At 41.5% G+C, this 20741-nt stretch overlaps 1 protein-coding gene across 16 annotated transcripts in view; it reads right to left on the bottom strand.

The window, feature by feature from the left end:
• Nucleotides 1–275: 275 nt before the first annotated feature.
• Nucleotides 276–20741, bottom strand: part of LOC121728767 (probable phospholipid-transporting ATPase IA) — a 116190-nt gene continuing 95724 nt past the window's right edge. For 3 of the 16 annotated variants that reach the window (XM_042117019.1, XM_042117023.1, XM_042117020.1), the window contains 17 exons: nucleotides 20496–20669; nucleotides 19938–20118; nucleotides 19542–19715; nucleotides 19064–19236; nucleotides 18636–18767; nucleotides 16027–16185; nucleotides 15193–15390; nucleotides 14529–14687; nucleotides 13892–14028; nucleotides 12183–12303; nucleotides 11559–11750; nucleotides 10534–10652; nucleotides 9996–10130; nucleotides 8884–8979; nucleotides 5745–5810; nucleotides 2178–2468; nucleotides 1287–1442 (listed from right to left, as the gene is read on the bottom strand). In XM_042117019.1, the coding sequence (XP_041972953.1) occupies nucleotides 1346–1442; nucleotides 2178–2468; nucleotides 5745–5810; nucleotides 8884–8979; nucleotides 9996–10130; nucleotides 10534–10652; nucleotides 11559–11750; nucleotides 12183–12303; nucleotides 13892–14028; nucleotides 14529–14687; nucleotides 15193–15390; nucleotides 16027–16185; nucleotides 18636–18767; nucleotides 19064–19236; nucleotides 19542–19715; nucleotides 19938–20118; nucleotides 20496–20669 (2604 nt within the window). In that variant the 3' untranslated portion in view covers nucleotides 1287–1345. Of the gene's footprint in view, nucleotides 1443–2177; nucleotides 2469–4682; nucleotides 6284–8883; nucleotides 8980–9995; nucleotides 10131–10533; nucleotides 10653–11558; nucleotides 11751–12182; nucleotides 12304–13891; nucleotides 14029–14528; nucleotides 14688–15192; nucleotides 15391–16026; nucleotides 16186–18635; nucleotides 18768–19063; nucleotides 19237–19541; nucleotides 19716–19937; nucleotides 20119–20495; nucleotides 20670–20741 lie in introns of those variants that run through there. The other 13 variants (XM_042117026.1, XM_042117024.1, XM_042117027.1 and 10 more) reach the window with 13 other exon arrangements.

Here is a 20741-nt window from a genome sequence, read left to right as displayed (position 1 = left end):
AAACCTCAAAATATTGGAGGACAACGACTACAGATGTTGAAACAGTATCGACTAGTTGAAGTCCACATCTACAATGTGTAACAAAAATAAGAGATAATACTTTAGGGTGTGTACGTGTTCGTTGTAGAGAGTTCACTGTGAAAGTAGCAGTTCTGAAAGACGTTTTTTTTACTTTTGTATGGGCAAGCGCCCAAGCGTCACGAGTTTCCCCTGGATACAAAAGTGAAAAAAAATGGTCTTTCAGCGCTGAACATTGAACTCTCTACAAGGAACACGTACACACCCTTAAGAATTATCACTTATTTTTGTTACACCCTGTATAGTTGCACTCGGGAAGAATCTATCGCCGCGCCGCTGCTAAAGTATATTGATCGAGCAGCAACTTTTTTGTACGAGAAAATGGCGACAATTTCGAAGACTTGTTGAACGATAGGCGCCGGTTGCGACATATTATATTACGATATAAATACGAAATAATTTAGTATTATCGATGCAGTGAGTATATAGATCAGTACATTTAATACTTAACTAAATAAACAACAGTAACTCACAAAACAATATAATTAGCAAAATAGTAGTACTTTGATACGATAAATAAGATTTTTACATTGTCACCACTCGATTAAATATACGAGATATATAATTTAATATACATTATTAATAGTTCGATAAGTATTTAGAATGTGGTCGGATGCACCACTATTTATGTGATCACAGTATTTCTCTTAACTTAAAAATTACTTCGTAACAAAATCACGTAACTTAACAATTGTAATTAATAATTGATTAATACATTATGAGTAAGCTGAGATACCAAAAAATAGTTTTTACATAATATTTTAAAAAGTATTATTAATTATGTATTTTACAAAGTAAATTCGTTAATAATATTACCCGGTCTACGTTGTACTATGGTCATTAAAATATTTTACAGAATATGGGGCATATTATTCATAAATGTTATTAATTTATTTGTAATATTTTAATAGAGTCACCATGAATTCCAATGGTCTAGGACATGCGACGAGCAGGTGCAGCAGCATTGCTAAATTATTCAGATTCAAAATATTGTAACATGATTGCACATCTGCGGCGTCGTAATTCCTAGAGCGATGCCCAACAATTACATATTTTTAGCTAAGAAGCGATAATTTATAAAGTGTACCTACAAAAAAGTTACATTTTACATAAGCGAGTAGATCAATATCGTACAGTGGGTCCGGTGGTCGAAGCGTGTGTCGTCCGCGTCCGTTTTGCGTGTGCGTCCCGCGCCCGCTAGGCGTGAGGCAGAGCTGCCAGCGGCGCGGACAGCGACGCGGGCAGCGGGGCGGGCGCGGGCGCGGCGCTATCTCAGGAGGGGCGAGGCTGACTCGTGTCGTACGCGCGGATGACGTCCGCCTGCGATACGCTTGCCCCCTCCTCTTGTGAGAACGCGAACCCATCTGTATATAAACATATCGTCAATACAACTATAGATTAGCCAAAATATAAGATAATAATGTAATAGGATAAGAAATAAGGCTGCGATTAACTATGTCGTGTTGGGGGATTTGTTACGCTAAGTTGATGATGTATTTATTTTCAAGTACATGTTTAATAATCATACCTTTTCGTTTTCGTTACGTATCCAGAACAAAATATGTTTTAGCGATAGGTTGGCACTAAATATTAACAAAATGATCTAATGTTCACTGACACTGTGAGCTCATCATTGATTTGACTTATCATTGAGCAAACTTCGATATTATGTCTAACCGCCGCACTCAGAGATAAGACGAATATTAATTACTTGACTGTAATTTAATTAAGATTTTGACAATAAGCCCCATACATTATCTGTCAAACACTTTCTTTAATTACAGGTAATTGATATTCATCACTGGGTGTGGCAGTAATTTTGAGACTTATTTGTAATTTTACACGAGAGTGTTGATGATAAAATACAAGCTAAAAATTAGTGAGGATAAACTTTGTAACAATACGAACCTTCCCGCCAATCCAATGCGAATGCCATGAGGATCTAAAGATAGCTAGTGCGGTGTGATCTGTACTAAGACTGTGGGTTATCCTAGCCACGGCAATCCGGGGGATCGCTTGCATCGGGTGCCGTGTGTGATGTGGTGGGGTGGAGTGGATCGAAGTGGGCGGGGCGAATTGGGGCGGGGCGGGGTACTCACGTGACAGCTCCAGCTCGGGAGGCGCGCGCGCGTGGGGCCGGCGCCCGAACACGCTGCGCACGTTCTGCAGCAGGCGCGCGGTCTCCGTCAGGCTGCCACAAAGCCGCGACACATAACCCAGGGCCCTCGGGAAATCCATTACGCCGGGCGATAATAGAGTTCCCGCCTAGCTCACACGCGCGATGGTAATGAGACAAGCTAACAAACAAGCGGCAAGCGGGGGTCATGCGGGGCATGCGGGCATACTCACACTGGGCCAGCCGCACGAGCGCGTGGCGCGCGTCCGCCGCGCTACAACAACACACGGTTAGCTGCACCCGGACAGCGCCGCGCAGGACTATGACGTCACAATCCGTGCGTCTCGAACACGGACGTTTCACGCGCACGCTTTGCTGACGTACGTTTATACCTAAGCGGTTAGCGCGTGCCACTTTCTGCACGTCTTTTTGTTTAACAGCACACGTTTTCAAAGCGCGTTTGTGAACCACTGCGTACCGTCAGGGACTTATTTTTGTTAAAATTAATAATTTCAATGAAACATTTTTAAGCCAGCAAAATTGTAAGTCCCGTCGGTTTAAAGTGACGTGATATCCCTGCACGACCGACTCACCACGAACCATAACATACAATAGATAAGTCGAGTCAAATTCAACACTTTATTCAACAAACAATTTACAAACAATGTATACGCTTAGAGTATCCGTTACAAACATTTGTCTCCCGTCTCCCACAAAATAAATAACTCAAAGTTAACCGTAACAGAAATGTAACAAAACTTAAAATAATAAAAAATAAACAAGTAAAAGTAGATTGTGACAAAAATAAAATAAGATGTTTAGGAATGACTAATGAGTGCTTTGCAAAAATTGTGATAGATTCAGAGCCAAACTTAAAAAAAAATGATATTTTTTATCATTACAAAGCCGCTGCCTCGAAATTGACGAGAGCGGCGCCTTGACAGACGTGGCAACAAAATCCTTCCACCACCAAATGATAATAATAATATGACTGAATTTCGAGGAAACGGCTTTGTTGTTGTGGAATTATACAAGTTTTGCAGTAATTTTAAACGTTATGAAAATAATATGTACATATTATTAGCTAGGACTGACAACCTGAAGTGCATGTATTAACATAAATATCGGGGTAAAATTATATTTCATTAATAGAAATGTATAATAATTATAATACTGTACATCAGTAACAGCAGAATTAGGAGCAAATTATAAGTATTATATTTATTTGTAATTTATATTTGTATCTCTACAGCAAAACTGTACCATTAATTGTCTACTTTCAAATATTTTTAATAATACCAATTCATTAAGTTATTTAATTCGATTTGTAAAATGTCTAATTTACATACAAATATTTTACAAAATTCATAGGAAAACATTACGGATTTGATATTTTTATTAAAACAAAACAGACGGGCGCACACAATACATTTTAAAATACGAAGAAAAAAATTGTAAGGTAGGAACTAGGAACCACAATTACACCGGATTAGTCCCAAAAAATAAAAAATAATGTTTGCTCTACATTTATCGTATTATATAATTATAGGTATTTACAAAATGTATTGTAGTAATTTGTACTGATATGACTTTTATTATGATATTTTATTACATTTTTAACCATTAGTACCGATTTATTTTTCTTTCTAATTAATAATTTATTCTGCAAATAAATTTTAAAATTCGTAGCTGTAAATAATTTCTATAACTTTCAATTGAGTACATTATTTATTTGAAAAAAAAAGGAGTGTATAGCTTTTATATATAGCTTTTCGTAAATTAGTTTTACTGTATTGAGTGCGCCCGTTCACAAACCACCTAACTCACTAGCGCAAAGACCATGTACATGAACACTAGTTAAAGCCTTCGAAGACGGATAGAACCTTTAGACACAAATTATATTTATATCAAAAACTTCTATGAATAAGGCTGGCCCCAAATTAGGAATGCGCGTCCCTCGGGCGTATGAGCGGCGCGAGCGCCCCGTGCGTGCCGCGAACGTACTGCTCGAGGAACGCGCACGCCTAATGTGAGGGACGCCTAAGGGTTAACTCAGACTGCATCACGACGCGTAGTTGCATTTCTATAGTATGGATTTGACAGTTTTTTTTAAATGAGATAAGGGTGCAAACGAGCAAACGGGTCACCTGATGGAAAGCAACTTCCGTCGCCCATGGACACTCGCAGCATCAGAAGAGCTGCAGGTGCGTTGCCGGCCTTTTAAGAGGGAATAGGGATGGGTAGGGATGGGAAGGGAAGGGAAGGGAATAGGGGAGGGTAGGGAATAGGGTAGGGGATTGGGCCTCCGGCAAACTCACTCACTCGGCGAAACACAGCACAAACGCTGTTTCGCGCCGGTTTTCTGTGAGAACGTGGTATTTCTCCGGTCGAGCCGGCCCATTCGTGCCGAAGCATGGCTCTGCCACGTATGAGGATGATTTGCGAGACGTCTCACGCTCACGAAATCTGTCAATTCAGTACTAATTTACAAATGCATCTACACGTCCGGTTGCGGTCTGAATTGACCCTGAGGCCTCTGCCTCTATCTAAGCTTAAGCGTTCGTCCAAACTGGATGATAACGCTTTAGCTGCATCCGAATTATCCAACTTAAGTAAGCCAATTTCAAACTTATAACGATTAGTCTATAACGTCATATGGCAGCACTTAAAGTGACTAATAGAAGACTGATAATATCAAACATTTTCTACTTTTTTTTTAAATTATTGACTTAATTTTTTTACTATTTAATTGTTTATAAATAAGTTATAAAAAATATGTGGCACACAACACATGTTTCAAACAACACTGACTACTATGTAAATGCATTTTTGATATCACACATTGGAAAGAACTACGATATAAAAATATTTCAGATCAAATCACTTACTTTACGTCTATAATGATTTATATTAGAAGAAATTCGTGATCGCTTATTAGTTCATATTTTAGGAAAATATGTAAAATAAAACTGGCAATTTCAAAGAAAAACTGACAATTGCAACATGATATTACCAGGAAAATCGATTACCTTAAACATAAAATTCAAATTTTTTCAATTAAAAATAACTTAACCCGCAAGGTTATTTGAAATAAAGGAATGTCAGAGATAACTTTATACACATTTAAAACGTGTGAAAGAATATCATAATTTGTTAGTAATTTTTTTTTTGTAAATATAACAAGTATTCACATTAATATGAAATGAGATAATGCCATACATTATATTATTATAATATCAAAATGATGTACAACTTTACTTTATTTTTGTCTCGCTCGCACTAACATTGGCTCGCTGGTCTGCGAGCGAAGCAGAACGAGCGAGTAAACGATATGGCGCCTACTACCTAGAGTTATATTCTAGCGTCAGTCTAGCGTCACTACGGGCCGGGTGCAAATAATATACACTATTTAACTCGGGCTCTGTTAAAAAGTAGCAACGATTTTTTTTAATTAAATCAAAATAATCTTGTACGAAATTACAATAGTGTATAATGTTTGAACCTCGCTTCGTGTTGCGTGCTGGGGTCTAGCCACACCGGGCATATTCACCGTCGCAGCACCTTCGTCCCCCACAGCGCGCCGCGGCTCACCGCCCGGACGCTATGCCGACCTAAACTACAGGTATAAGTATATCGTATCAAAATATTCGCGTTGCACGCTCTGGAAGTATGTCTAGGCGCCTACTCGCGATCGTCGATCCCACAGAACGTTTTGATAAATTAAAAAAAACACAACTCTCGCATACTTCTGTGGGAGCGAAAATCGGCGGATGGGACCGACCAATCGATACAAAATAGAAACACTATTTACAGTTTGTACAAATCGCTACAGTAAAATGGAGCACTCAGTGGAATGTTTCGTCCCTCGTGACGCCAAAGACGTCCATGTCGATGTCGTCGACGCTAGCGGGACGTCATACGATGTGCGAGACTCGCGCGCGCGGCGGGCGGCGCGGCGAGGATCCGCCATTTTGTAGTCGGCCACCATTTTGGAGCTCCAGGCCGTTCGCGGCGCGGCCGGCGTCGAGCGCGGCCGGACGATCGGCCGGCGCCACGGTGCGGCGGCGCCACGCGCGTCCGCGGACCTCACTGCGTCGCCCACAACCATAACGTCAGACCCTATCCGAGTGCCTAGTGCCGCCCCGCCCGCGCCGACACGACCGCACGGTGCTGCCGTCTATACGCGGACGCGATACGTAGACGTCGATCGAACGTTCACTCACGATATTTCACAACATTGACACAGTTGCGGCGGACGTCGAACAACCTCCATGCTGGTCGTCTCAACACGGGGGGTTGGGTGCGGGGAGGGGGTGCCAAGCAACTCAAATTCGAACAAACCAAAAATGCGGCGTGCACACTACACACTCATACGTGACACTAGAGCTTTAAATAATAAGCAACAGATGACACATTTGCATTGCATGTTATATAATATATCGATTTTACTGTTCACTCCGTACTTAATTCCATTTTGTAATATATACTGACCGTACCTAAAATATCACGGTTTCTTTGCAAATTGTTTTAATATTTAAAGCTCATACATAAATAAATATATGTAATGAATTAATTTTATATATTGCAAATAAAGTTAAAATAATATATATACAAATGATTTTTTAAATATTTATAGTGATGAACTATAAAATATGTAGTTATATGAAGTACTGTGCAACCGAATACAAAAATATATTCATGTCATGATGTTGTAAATTGTAATGACTGATTCCATTATATATGAAATGTATATTTTCATGGACACTAAAATAATATAAAAAAATATAAATACTGTTACTGAAAATAACTGTAGATTTCTTTTCATTTGATCTACTTCCATTATACAATGGACACATTTTCTACTCAAAATAATGTCTATAACTGACTAGGGTAGCAGAACTAATTCTCTAGAAGCGGTTTTGGACGCTACAGAACTTAAACGAAGGAATATTCATTACATTGAAGGCAACATACACACATTTTAAGAAGTATTTTACTCCTTTAGGACATTTTACACAAGTTCCGAGTTTACGGACTATACTAGACTGCGACATATTGACATAATGATACTATTCTAGTGTCATGATGGTAATGAGTATGTACAGTATATACAAAATAATTATAAAATAATAAATACTGAATAAAATAAATTAATTGAATATATTAAACACCCAGACCTATATTGTATTATAATAGAGTAGAATGTTGAAAAAAATTACAGAGCGAGTACTATAGCTTGAGCAATGAGCAGTAAAACAAAATAAGAAATATTATATAAACGTGACACTTTTAGTATTTTTCATGTACCCAAAAACCATATTGTCAAAAAAATAATATTCATTGTTTAATAAAACTGTGTGCTTTTGTTATAAAACCGTTAGGAAACGCTATACTACTCGCTCGCCGATCCGCTCTGAGTAAGCGTTAGCAGCATTTCTTTTGCTGCTAAAGCTTTAGAGTTTAGATTATTTTTTGCGGTATCATGTTTATTCTTCGATTTTTAAGTGAATATTTCTTTTTTTTTATCTTATTTTCATTACTACAAAAGAGTAAAGTTTGATACCACAACAAAATATATAAAGGTATTATGTGTAAGTACACCACAAACACACACTCGATCATAAGTTATATTAGAAATAGAAATCACACCAATATTATAATACTCATTTCATAAAAACTCATTCATATATAAACCTTAGCATACTGTATTCGATAAAATATATCATTTGTGAAAGATGAAAAATATTTTTAGCCTTTAAATATGATAATATTGTGGGTAATTTAAGTAATGTAGTGTTTCAAAATGATATATTTTAATACTACTTATATTAAATTGGGCGTTCTCTGCTTTAAACGACAATGCAATATCATTGTTCCAAAGCCTAATCACCAGACAGAAATAAATTTTATATTTTAAATAATTATGCGGATTGTATCTCTCCCATTTTACGGTATGTTGGTTTTACAAGTCAGTGTAAAGTCTGATACAGAAATTTTCTTTGGACGAGTAAAAGAGACCAGTAGCGTTAGGGCCTGTTCAATATTCCTGCGACAGATTTATTTACAGATTTTTATCTTATATATAAAATTCTCGTGTCACAATGTTCGTTCCCATACTCCTCCGAAACGGCTTGACCGATTCTCATGAAATTTTGTGAGCATATTGAGTAGGCCTGAGAATCGGCCAACATCTATTTTTCATACCCCTAAGCAATAAGGGTTGTTCACCCTTAATAATTTATATGGCAAAACAACGTTTGCCGGGTCAGCTAGTAATAGATAATATTATAGTTATTATGAAAATTAATTATTGTCGATTAAAGCAGATACTTTGCCAGTACAGCCGTCGGTACCGCAGTAGCTACTAATCGTTGTATAATAAGTAAATTGACTCCCACTCAAGACGGCCTGGGTTTAGTTAATCTATTATGCTACCTCTCACGTTACTTTATATATGAAAGAGAAATCATGATATTTGAACACGGGAGAAACAAAAATCTAGATAACGCGGTAAATATTACGATACGAAATATATAGTTAGCTATTGGGTACCTCGTCTTCTTCGTACACATATTTATGTATCTTGTATTGTGTACGCAAACGCAAAGCATGTACGTATACGCATCTTTGCGTATGCGTGTGTAATCTTTGCGTGTGTTATTGTATAAATAATTATAAAAAGTACTCACGAGTGTCGTGGTGCGAGGAGAGCGGCGGGATCACGTTTCTTTATCTCACTCTCGCGCACTGCCTCAGTCATAGTCTTGAATGCGGAGTTGTGAACTCTGCAATGCCCGTTATAAGAAATTAATCTATTGCGTGCCAAAAGATAAGATAGAGAAACATTGAATTTGATTATGGTTTTTTATTCAAAGTCTCGTTATCAAGTTCAGACCATTAATAATAAATTATAAAAACGGCCAATTTTGTTTATAAATACTTAAGTGGAAATTACAAACACATTTACATAAAGTTACAGCTAGAAAGTTCGTTTGAAGTCAGCGTCTATATCGACAGTAACGCAATCGACTTATAGGCGGCATCAGCCACTATAAGTCAATTGACTCGGCGTCACCATTGCCACGAAAATATTTACTTTAAATGTTGCATCAAAACCCCTTATTATCTATACTTAATATTATAATTGGGAAGAGTTTGTTTGTTTGTTTGAACGCGAAAAATTCTTTCAGTGTTAGATAGCCCAATTATCGAGGAAGGCAATCGGTTATATTTTATCACGCTAAGACTAATAGGAGCGAAGAAATAGAGGAAAATATGGAAAAAAACGGGGAAAATTATTTGAAAGGGCTAACTTGAACACGTTAATCTCAGGAACTTCAGGTCCGATTTGAAAAATTCTTTCCGTGTTAGATAGCCCATTTATTGAGGAAGGCTATAGACTATATTTTATCGCGCTAAGACTAATAGGAGAATGTGTAAAAAAGGGGGAAATTATTTGAAAGGGCTTATCTCGCGAACTACTCAAACTCAATTTTTTTTATTCAGAATTTGCAAATCTTCTCTGAAAGTCTACATGATACCTACCACCTACACTGGAGCAATTTTTATGTTATTTGGCACAGATAAGAAGTAGACCACGTGAAGGATAGGCTATCAATTTTAATGATTTTTTCAGTGGCTATATATTTTATACTCGAGCGACGCCGGGCGGGTCGCTAGTTTTTAATAATCCAAAGACAATTAGATCTTGTAAAGTTACTAGTTAATAATAATTGTAAATATGGTTATTAGCAAAGGGGCAATATAGGCAGGTGGAAGTTGCAGTAACGGTGTTACTTACACAGTGATGAGCAGATCGGGCAGCAGCGCGGCGGCCGGGATGAGCAGCAGCGCGAACCAGAACACCAGCGAGCCGAACACCATGCGGTCCATGCCGCGCATCACCGCGCCGATACCCACGGCCGGGTACAGGTTGCTGTTGATAATATAAAGTTAATCAGTGTAAGTTCGGGACGGTTACAGGGTAAGTCCGGATACTTCAACTTATCACTAAATTACTCAGTGTTTTTTATTGCCTGGCGGTAAGGGCTCATACGCCATACTGCACTGCAAACGCAAACTGTAGTACCATATCGTAAATGTTGTTTAATTTAGCGTTAACTTGAATTATCCGGAATTACCCTGTATCCGAACTTACCCTGAGTAACTATACCAGATTAGACAGCTCCGTTGCGCCAAAATTCGTGTATCACGTAGGAACCGTACAAGTTACAACAAGTGAAATCGTTTCAATGTATGAGAGAAAAAAAAAAACATTTTTCCATTAAAGCTATTATGTGCAATATTAAGAGACTTTCGAGAAAGCACCTGTTTCTCACCTGTAAATGAGTATGAAGATGAACCACATGCCGACGGAGCCCCATATGGACATGTGCGTCACCCACGTCCACGAGTGCGTCGCCAGACCCGCCTTCAGGCACACCGTCGCCACCACGTACTGAAACACAAAATTATTACTAACAACCTGGCCGCTTATAAAAATCACTGAGGACCTGTTTCACCACTTTCTGATAAGTGCCGGATAGGCTACCCACAACATATCTGACGGATAGAGTATGGAGTATCTGGCAGATAAGTTGTGGATAACCTATCTTCGTACGTCTTGTAATACTAGCCATGGAAGAGCCTAGTCACCTGATACAGGCGTGAGCTTACTAGGTGTGTTCTACTCAGTTATTGTAATTGTTAAGTTGGAAATAAACACCCGGAACTTATCAGGATGTGGTTAAGCAGCCCCTAAGTTAGCTATATTTACTGCCTGTACCATAAATTAAATCTCTTTTATTATCATTCCATCAATCAACTCTAACTCACGTTCTCTCTTGTATGTACGTATCCGTCGAGAGACCGTTTGATACAAAGCAAAGTAAGGTTTACATGTTTTTCGAAGAACTCTGTGCTGTTTTGAAGTGTGTGTTCAGCGAGAGCCTAACAAAGCTTCTAAACTTGACAGAAAGCGGATTCTACTATATTGTATACCACCTATTGTAAATGAAAGAAGAGCGTAGAATAAATAATGTAGAGTAGACTAAATAATGTATTTGTATTGTAATATTATATCGCCCATCTAATAACGGAATGAAATAATAGTCACTTACCCGCGGGCAAAGCAAAGTATTAGCAGAGTAGACAGAACTTAGGAGTACCTCGACTTCAAACAAACGGTTAACGGGCGAATATACGCGAGTTGGGTGCGACTGCCACTTTCAACATGTTTCACAATGCTGGGTAACGCATTAGAACTGCGCGCGCCGGCCGATATGACATACTACGTCAAACGTATTGAGATCTCTTCTAAGTCGGCCTACTCGTTAGTTCTGTTTACTCTGGTATTAGTTCTCACCGTGTACACAAAGTTGCCGAGCACTAGGTACCCGCCGTCCTTGCCGCTGGGCCACATCACGTGGTGCGCCGCCAGCAGCACCGGCAGCCAGAACAACAGCACCGAGTGCAGCAGCGCGTTCACCGCCCACACCCAGAACACGCGCACGTTGAACAGCAGCCTCTGCTGCGACGGCGCGTATAGTACCGGGTGCTAAGGATAAACACACCAGCAGGTCTAAAGTGGCGACATTGATTGACAACGTTTTATATAAACTGACAAAATTTATGTGGCCGTTTCACGACATCGAAAATGAAACAATATATTATAGAAACACTCAGTCATCAGTGGCTGTTCTAGACCAAATAAACAATTTGTAATTTTCTTTTTACTATAAAATGATTTTTGCACATTGGTGAAGCGGTGCGGCGAATCGCAACATCGTAGTGTCATCCCTTTCAAATCAATCTAAGAAAAAAAGGGATGATACTACGGTCTACGATGTTGCCACTTTTTAATTTCTTCACTTTTTTGACAGACTATATATTAAATTAAATTGAAGGCAAAACAGAGCTCTGGACTCCCTGGGAGGCGGGGACTCCAGAGCGTCATCTCAACAGTTTTCTGTAATGCAGTACAACTCACCCTGAGCATAATTTCGGGCGAGCAGATCTTGTCGAAGAGGCCGATGGCGAAGGGCGGCAGCGCCGTGAATATCACGTTGTAGAACCCGATCGTCCACCGCTCGAACAGAATCTGGCCCGACCTACAGCAACAGATAAAATTAGGTCGAGTGGCGAGTCTTTATGCTAACACTTCGATACTTGGACGGCCAGGGATTGCTAAGCGACAAACAATACGGGTTCCGTAAGGCTCGCTCGGCTGGTGATCTCTTGGCATACCTGACTCATCGTTGGGCTCAGGCAATTGAGTCGAAGGGAGAGGCATTGGCTGTTAGTTTGGACATTGCGAAGGCCTTTGATCGGGTTTGGCATAAAGCGCTGCTATCAAAGCTTCCATCATACGGGCTGCTCGAGAAATTATGTAAGTGGGTCACTAGTTTCTTAGCAGACAGAAGCATAAAGGTCGTAGCTAAAGGCGAATGCTCGGAAACTCAGTCTGTTAATGCTAGTGTCCCTCAGGGCTGTGTGCTATCGCCTACTCTATTCATACTGCATATCAATGACATGTTACAAACCAACGGCATTCATTGCTATGCGAATGATAGTACAGGTGATGCTGTATATACCGGCTCCCCTAATATAAGTCGGCAAAATGTCACTGAGAGTCGAAACGAACTTGTGTCTAAGGTGGAGAATTCATTGGAGAAGGTCTCTGAATGGGGTAGACGTAACTTAGTCCAATTCAACCCCGCCAAGACACAAGTCTGCGCGTTCACCACTAAAAAGTCACCAATGGTCGTTTATCCTCGTTTCGAGGGCACATCTATAACCATCTCCCCTAGCATTGAGATACTTGGCGTCAACATATCGAGCGAAGTCCAGTTCCGATATCATCTTGTGGGTAAGGCCAAATTAGCCTCGAAGAAGCTTGGCGTTCTTAACAGAGCGAGACAGTACTTCAGTCCGGACCAACGCCTACAACTCTACAAGGCGCAGGTTCGGCCTCATATGGAATATTGTTCTCATCTCTGGGCAGGGGCGCAAAAATACCAACTGCTCCCTCTGGATCATATCCAACGAAGGGGTGCTCGAATTGTTGACTGCCATAGTGTTTCAAACGGCTTGGACCCCCTGGAATTACGCCAAGATGTAGCTTCACTCTGCATCCTCTATCGGTTGTATCACGGGGAGTGCTCTGAGGAATTGTTCGGAATCATACCACCTGCAACTATTCGCTATCGTCCCACGCGAAAAACATACCACCCTCATCACCTTGATGAGTGGCAGTCTTCCACAGTGCGTTTTTCGCGTAACTTTCTGCCGCGCACTGTAAAACTCTGGAATGAACTGTCACCAGCAGTATTTCCGGACCGATACGACCTGCAAACCTTCAAGAAAAGAGCGTATTGCCCCTTAAAAGGCCGGCAACGCACCTGCAGCTCTTCTGATGTTGCAGCCGTCGAAACTTATCGATTGCCGTCGATAAGTGTCGAAGCCTAAAGATAAAGCCACACATTGAGAGTTCGCCGGCAGGCCGTCGCCTGGCAGTTAATCGGAAAAGACCACAGACTCACAGTTCCCCTGACGATTTTATAGATTTTGAATAGACGGTCAATAACTGTCAGGCAGCCTGACGACCATAGCCTGCAGGTGGACTGTTAACGTGTGGGACCTTTAAGTTCCTAACTATAACATAGTATTTTCCGTAGAAGCTTCAATATCGGGACTCACCAGGCGGAGTATATGGCGAACCAGAGCTCGATGACGTAGAGGCAGATGTTCTTGTAGAAGGAGTAGAGGATGAGCTTGGAGATGCGCGAGTAGTTCCACGCGCCGTGCACCAGCAGCAGCCGCAGCAGGAACCGGAACTGCGGATAGTCGCGGTCAGTTTACGTGTGTGCGTGCGTATGCATACATATGTGTGGGTAAATATTCTCATCCACGCAGATTTGAGTTAGAAATTTCTCATTCAGAAAAGAAATATTAATGCAATAATTGATGACGCTCAGGACATGTTCGTTTAGACTTTAGATTATACACAGAAAAACAAAATGGCATGACGCGAAAGACTGGACAAGCAATGTACTCTCTCTTAAAAGGCCGGCAACACGCCTGTAGTTCTTATATTGTTGCGAGTGTCCATAGGTGATGGTAGTTGCTTTCCATCAGGTGACCCGTTTGCTCGTTTGCCCTCTTATTTTATAAAAAAAATTGATAAGAAACCTTAAGGACATATAAAGACGTATGTAGACGTTGTACGGCTCAGTGTGATTTGTTCTTGCTTGAAAAGTTACAAAGACACATAATAAGGGACTAAATACTTAATATAATTTTATAGGGGCTTTATAATCAGCATGAATTTACTAACCTGAGCTATACTATAGTCGGAGGCGCAGACAGCTTGCAGGCCCTCAACGCCGGATATGCCGACGCCGACGGAGGCGCGCTGCAGCATCGCCACGTCGTTGGCGCCGTCGCCGATCGCCAGCGTCACCGCACCCGTCGCGCTAGATACCATCTCGACCACCTGCAAAACGATTACGTATAGAGAATCACGACGTGAACGGCTATTGGGAATTCTTTCCTTCTAAAATGTTTTTAAGCTATATTATTCTTGAATATTAAGAAGAGAAGAATTTACACAACTTTAAGGGTGAATCCAAACGAGCGTAATTCTGTGAGTCGTGAGTCGCACAATTTCGGTCGCGTAAATATTTTCTCATAATGATTATGACTCAGAAAATTACGCTCGTATGAATGAAGTAGGAATTTTCTATGAAACTGAATGCAGCAAAATTTTTTTCAGCCGAAATTTTGCGACTCACAAGTCACAACTCACAAATTACGCTCGTTTGGCTTCACCCTATGCTATGGATTTATTTGTCTGAACTTCACTGACACTCGCGAAATACGTGTGCGTTATTTCACGCTGGCTTTTAAGATATCGTATTTACCATTATTCCCATAGTACAGCTTTTTTACTTTTTATATTATAGTTCAATACTTTAACATTTAAAAATAGAATTACTAACCTCAGCTTTCTGCAGCGGCGAGACGCGGCAGCACACGACGACCTTGCAGGACAGGCAGAGGTCGATGAAGTCCTTCTTGAGGTCGCAGCCGGTGGCGTACTTGAGCGTCTTGCCGTCGATGATGAGCGCAACGTCGTTCTCCTTGCGCAGGTTCTCGCCGAACTCCGCCGTGTGGCGCGACAGGCTCTCGCGCGTCGCCTGAAACGGTACCCAAATTAGTCTCGCTACACGTTAGGGTCATTTCAGGCCGCAACCCGACGCGTAGGATCATTTCTAAATTTGTATGGATCTGACAGACTTCAATTGCGTGAGACGTCGTGCAAATCTGTCAATTCAATACTTGTTAATATTTTTTTGAACGTCTACGCGTCGCGTTACGATCTGATTGACCCTAACACACAAGCTCGTATGAACGTGCACCAATTCGAGTGGCTCAGAATATAGAATAAGTATCATTTATATTTTTATACAGTGAAACCGAAATGTGCTGTTTTATCGTCGCTGTCGTAGACAGTAGTAAAACTTGTATATTATTGGATAATTCTTCACACGCAAAATAGGTATATAAGATAATATGAAGCAGCACCTAATCTGTATGTAAGTGTTGTATTCTCGCGAGTAGTACACTCGGCGCGCACGTAAACATTGCGTGCGTGTACGCAAACTCGTAAAGGTCAATGCAGACCGCATCGCGACGCGTAGGTGCATTTCTAAAGTATGGGTTCGACAGATTTGCAAGACGTCTCGTGCTCACGACATCTGTCAATTCATTACAAATGCATATCTACGCATCCCATTGCGGTCTGAATTGACCCTTGGTCGTATGTAACATACATCTAAGCTGTCCTCGTTGAGCAGCAGCAGCGGCGTGTGCGCGGCGAGCAGGCGCGCGGCGTGCGCGATGTTGATGGCCGTCTCCTGCTTGTCCCCCGTCAGCACCCACACGTGGATGTTCGCGCTCAGCAGCGCCGCTATCGTTTCGGGCACGCCGTCCTGGAAACAACACCATACTTATAACTCCCAATTTTAATAACATTTAAAATATACAGCGTGCTGTATACAAGTTTTACGTAATGTAAAAAACCTACTAGGACGCTCGAGTAACTACACGAATAGCACTCTTGACTCCCTTACTAATATAAACAGACTCATTAAATTAAATCATTTAGGTTTTGAGACGTTTAGGAGCATCTGCAGGTGTAGATTAAAGTTATTTCGCAATAAATAATATTATGATGTTATCAATTCTTAAACGCGAAGAACGAAAGAGATAACACGATAAGGGTCATTTGCGTCAATCCAAGTTAGAATAAATCGTGAATTTCAAGCATTTTCTTTCATAAAATATGAGAACCCCAGGTTTACCTTTAACCTAGGCTGGTGCAAGTTGACCTTATTAATCGAGCGCGTATCTTAAAGTCAAATCTTGTTCATGTAGGTCTTAGATAAATAGTCAAGTTAGGGTCTTGATTTAAGTAGTATCATAAAGAAAAGCAAGGAATCATCATAAGCTATGACATTTAATAGTGTTGTAATAAGTTGATTTGATTCATAGGCAGATGGCGGACCTGCGTGATTTGGTCGCGATACGTCAAACCCAGCCGACAAATTACGAATTATAGTTTGTGCGTTTTAGGATGATAATATGGGTGACAGACTGACAGTTCTCATATTCCTTGCTACGGATTTTTTTACAAGAAAACAAAAAAAAAATCAAAATGTAATAAATTATATTCCATCTACAAAAACAAATCATCATCATCATCATCATATCAGCCTATAGTCGTCCACTGCTGGACATAGGCCTCTCTCAATGAACGCCAAGATGACCGATCTCCTGCTACTCGCATCCAACATGGGCCTGCAACTAAGCGGAGATCGTCGTCCCACCTAGTTGGAGGTCGACCTACACCCCGATTTCCCAGCCTTGGTCTCCATTCCAGAGTAAGTTTACTCCAGCGATCGTCTGTTCTTCGAGCTACGTGACCAGCCCAGTTCCACTTCAGCGTACTGATTCTCTGCACTATGTCGGTGACTTTAGTTCTTTGACGAATTGTTTCATTTCGAAGCTTATCCGCCAAAGAAACTCCGAGCATAGCGCGTTCCATAGCACGCTGAGCGACGGAAAACTTACGAGCTAGCCCTGCTGTAAAAGGCCAGGTTTCCGCCCCGTAGGTCATAACGGGAAGCACGCATTGATCGAAGACTTTCGTCTTCTAGCTCTGCGGAATATGCGACGTGAGAATGTGGCTTAGCTTCCTGAATGCTGCCCAACCCAACTGTATACTCCTATCGGTTTCTCTCGAAGTTATGTCTACCTACCTGCAGTATGTGCCCCAAATAGACATATTCCGTTACGACTTCGAGAAAGACACCGTTAACTGCAACCGGTCTCGGAAGAACATGTTCGTTGAACATGACTTTCGTCTTGTCTAAGTTCATCCCGAGACCGATCCGCCGGGAAGATTCATTTAGGTCGTTCAACATTTCCTGCAAGTCCTCCAACGATTCTGCCAATATGACGATATCGTCAGCGAAACGAAGGTGTGAGAGGTACTTGCCATTAACGTTTATGCCACGTCCTTTCCAGTTTAGGGTCTTGAAGGCGTCCTCTAACGCATTTGTGAACAGTTTCGGGGAAATGATATCCCCCTGTCTCACTCCTCGATGCAAATAGATTGGCCTTGTTGTGGCCCCCTGTACTCGGACGGATATAGACGCGGCATTATATAGATCTATCAAAACTTCGACGTAACGCCAATCGACTTGACATCGTTGCAGGGCTTCCAGAACAGCCCAGGTCTCAACAGAGTCAAAAGCCTTCTCATAGTCCTCAAAGGCAAATCACAATGGCTGCCTGTACTCATGTGACTTTTGTACAACTTGCCTTAAGGTGTGAATATGGTCTATGGTGCTAAAGCCTCTGCGAAACCCAGCCTGCTCCGGTGGCTGGCATTCGTCATGTTTATTGGATAGGCGATTCGTAATGATCCTAGAAAACAACTTATATATGTGACTCAAAAGCGAGATGGGTCTATAATTTTTAAGAAGGGTACAAAAACAAATGTTTCCTATAATTGTAAATGAATAAAAATTAAAAGTTGCTAAATGCTAACTTATTAATATAAAATTATATTGTTAACTGTGAAATAGGAGTATAAAATTATCGAAATCAAATTGATAAAAAAGGGCGGCCATCTTGAATCGCCGGCACCACTGAAATCTCAGTACGAAATCGATAATTTCGATTGCAATTCCTTTACGAAGTGATTCGATATTTTTAAATTATCGATTAATTTTTGTTAGGTAACTTCCCTACTATTGTCATTATAATGTGTCACGCATATCATCTTAAAACGCACAAACTATACATTAAATTGACATAATCCGACCAAATGACGTAGGGCCGTCAACTGCCTAGAAATCAATTTCTTCGATGTTACCTGCAGCTTGTCCTCGATGGCGGTGGCGCCGAGCAGCCGCAGGTTGGTCTCGATGAGCACGGCCGCCTCCTCCAGCTTTTGTTCGCGGTCCGCGATCGCGATGCTCGCCTTGTGGTACGTGTTCGCCCATTCCTGTACACGTGAGCGCAATATTAATCAATTTTAATTCTACCCGCGTCTTCGAACGCGAAAAGAATATCCTACAGATACCGCACATTTTCCCGTGATAAAGTGAAGCGTTTGTTCTTTCTCGTGGCATATTATATATACTCTAAGATGCATGCATGCATACTTGCATTCAGAAAGTAGGAAATAGCTTAAATAAGAATGCCGGAGTAAACATATACATGTCCGAATCTCAATCAAAAATCAACAATACCTTCCATAAAATAGCTTATTGGGTTTCAATAAAGAAAACGATAGTTTACCTGATAGACGGGGAGGGGTATATCGGCGACAGCGAACACGAGCGTGCGTAACCCCTCCGTGGCGAACCGCTGTAGGTGCGCGAGCGTGCCCGCCGCGTACTGCGCGCCCGCGCCGCCCGCCAGCCGCGGGTATAGCGCCGAGTCAGCTCCCTTGCAGTACAACTTTATGTTGCCTGCGATACAAATATTAATACTATTAGAATGGGTGTGCCACTTTAATTCAATATCATATTTTTCTTCTCGTTTTATGAAATAGGTTTATGTTTTTAATTTATGTAGCACTTAGTTTTTTAAGACCATACAGTAGTAACAATATTTGTTCCAAAATAATAAAATTATAAATGATACTATCAAAAATAAATGATAATATTATGAAACCTATGATATTAACATTTCATGAGTATACAATTTTAATTGTAAACGGACTGGATTGATTTGTTTGTTTCGTGGAACATTATTATATAAATTATATGTATACCTTTCTCGTCTTGCACGATAACGGACATTCGCTTGCGGGCGGATGTGAAGGCGATGACGTGCAACACGGTGTACGTTCGGGGCTCGCCGCGCGCGCGCACTGTCACCGTGCTCGGCGTGCGCGCCTCGAACACGTACCCGAACGACGCCGCGCCCAACACGAGCGCGCGCTCGTCTGGGGACACAATTAAAGGTTTTAACATATTCGTACATTCGGCAAGACAAAGGCATAAGTGCTAAACACAATGCTTGCTAAATGCAATGATCCGTGGGTTAGACGTTCAGTTTCGCGTCAATCTTTACCAGATTGATGGACTGAACTGATAAGGAACGAACCTAGCGTGTAACCTACGTCTACGACAGAAATAATATTTCTAGGAGAGAAAGTTATATGTACCGGGTGAAGCGGCATGGTAGTCGAGCTCGGTGGCGCGGGGCTCGGGTATGACTGTGTGGCAGACGGCGAGCATGGTGAGGAACTCGTCGATGTCCCCCGCCACCTGCCCCCCCTCCCGCAGCCGCTGCGCCAGCAGCGTGTCCTCCGCCCGCTCGCCCGCCGCCGGCCGCGAGTACATCGTCTGCGGGCGTAACATACGATGTTGTAGTTGGATTTAGTTAGTTGAGCATGGTTGTAGTCACTGCCGGCAATGGAGCGAGATCTAGAAATATTCTTGAGCACTGACACTGAGGCACCTCTGGGAGGTGGGAGTCGACATTTAAAAAGTTCAAACATCAAAATGAGGTGGCTTGGCGGTTTCAACAGAGTAAACAGAACTAACGAGTAGGCCAACCGACGTATGTCATATCGGCCGGCGCGCGCTGTACTAATGCGTTACTCAGCATTGTGAAACATGTTGAAAGTGACAGTCGCGCCCAACTCGCGTGGATACGCCATCGATGGTCGAGGTATTCCTTAGTTCTGTCTACTCTCATTTCAATATGAAGTGTCTCTCACCTCGGCGATGGAGCACTTGTGGAACTCCATGACGTTGCAGGTGAGGGTGCCGGTCTTGTCGCTGAACACGTACTTGACCATGCCCAGCTCCTCGTTGAGGTTGGAGGTGCGCGCCTGCGCAGGCGTGTCCGACTCCGCGTGGTACATCTCGCTATCCATCGCTATGAATTTCGCCTGATAATGTTTAAATATACATTACTTTTGAACCAACTTACTATAAGACGGAATACTGATGATTATAAAAAG

The sequence above is a fragment of the Aricia agestis genome, chromosome 7, assembly GCF_905147365.1.
Source record: "Aricia agestis chromosome 7, ilAriAges1.1, whole genome shotgun sequence".
Classification (NCBI taxonomy): Eukaryota; Metazoa; Arthropoda; class Insecta; order Lepidoptera; family Lycaenidae; genus Aricia; species Aricia agestis.
Note: the sequence above shows the minus strand (reverse complement) of the source record. Positions and strands in the feature narration are given on the sequence as shown.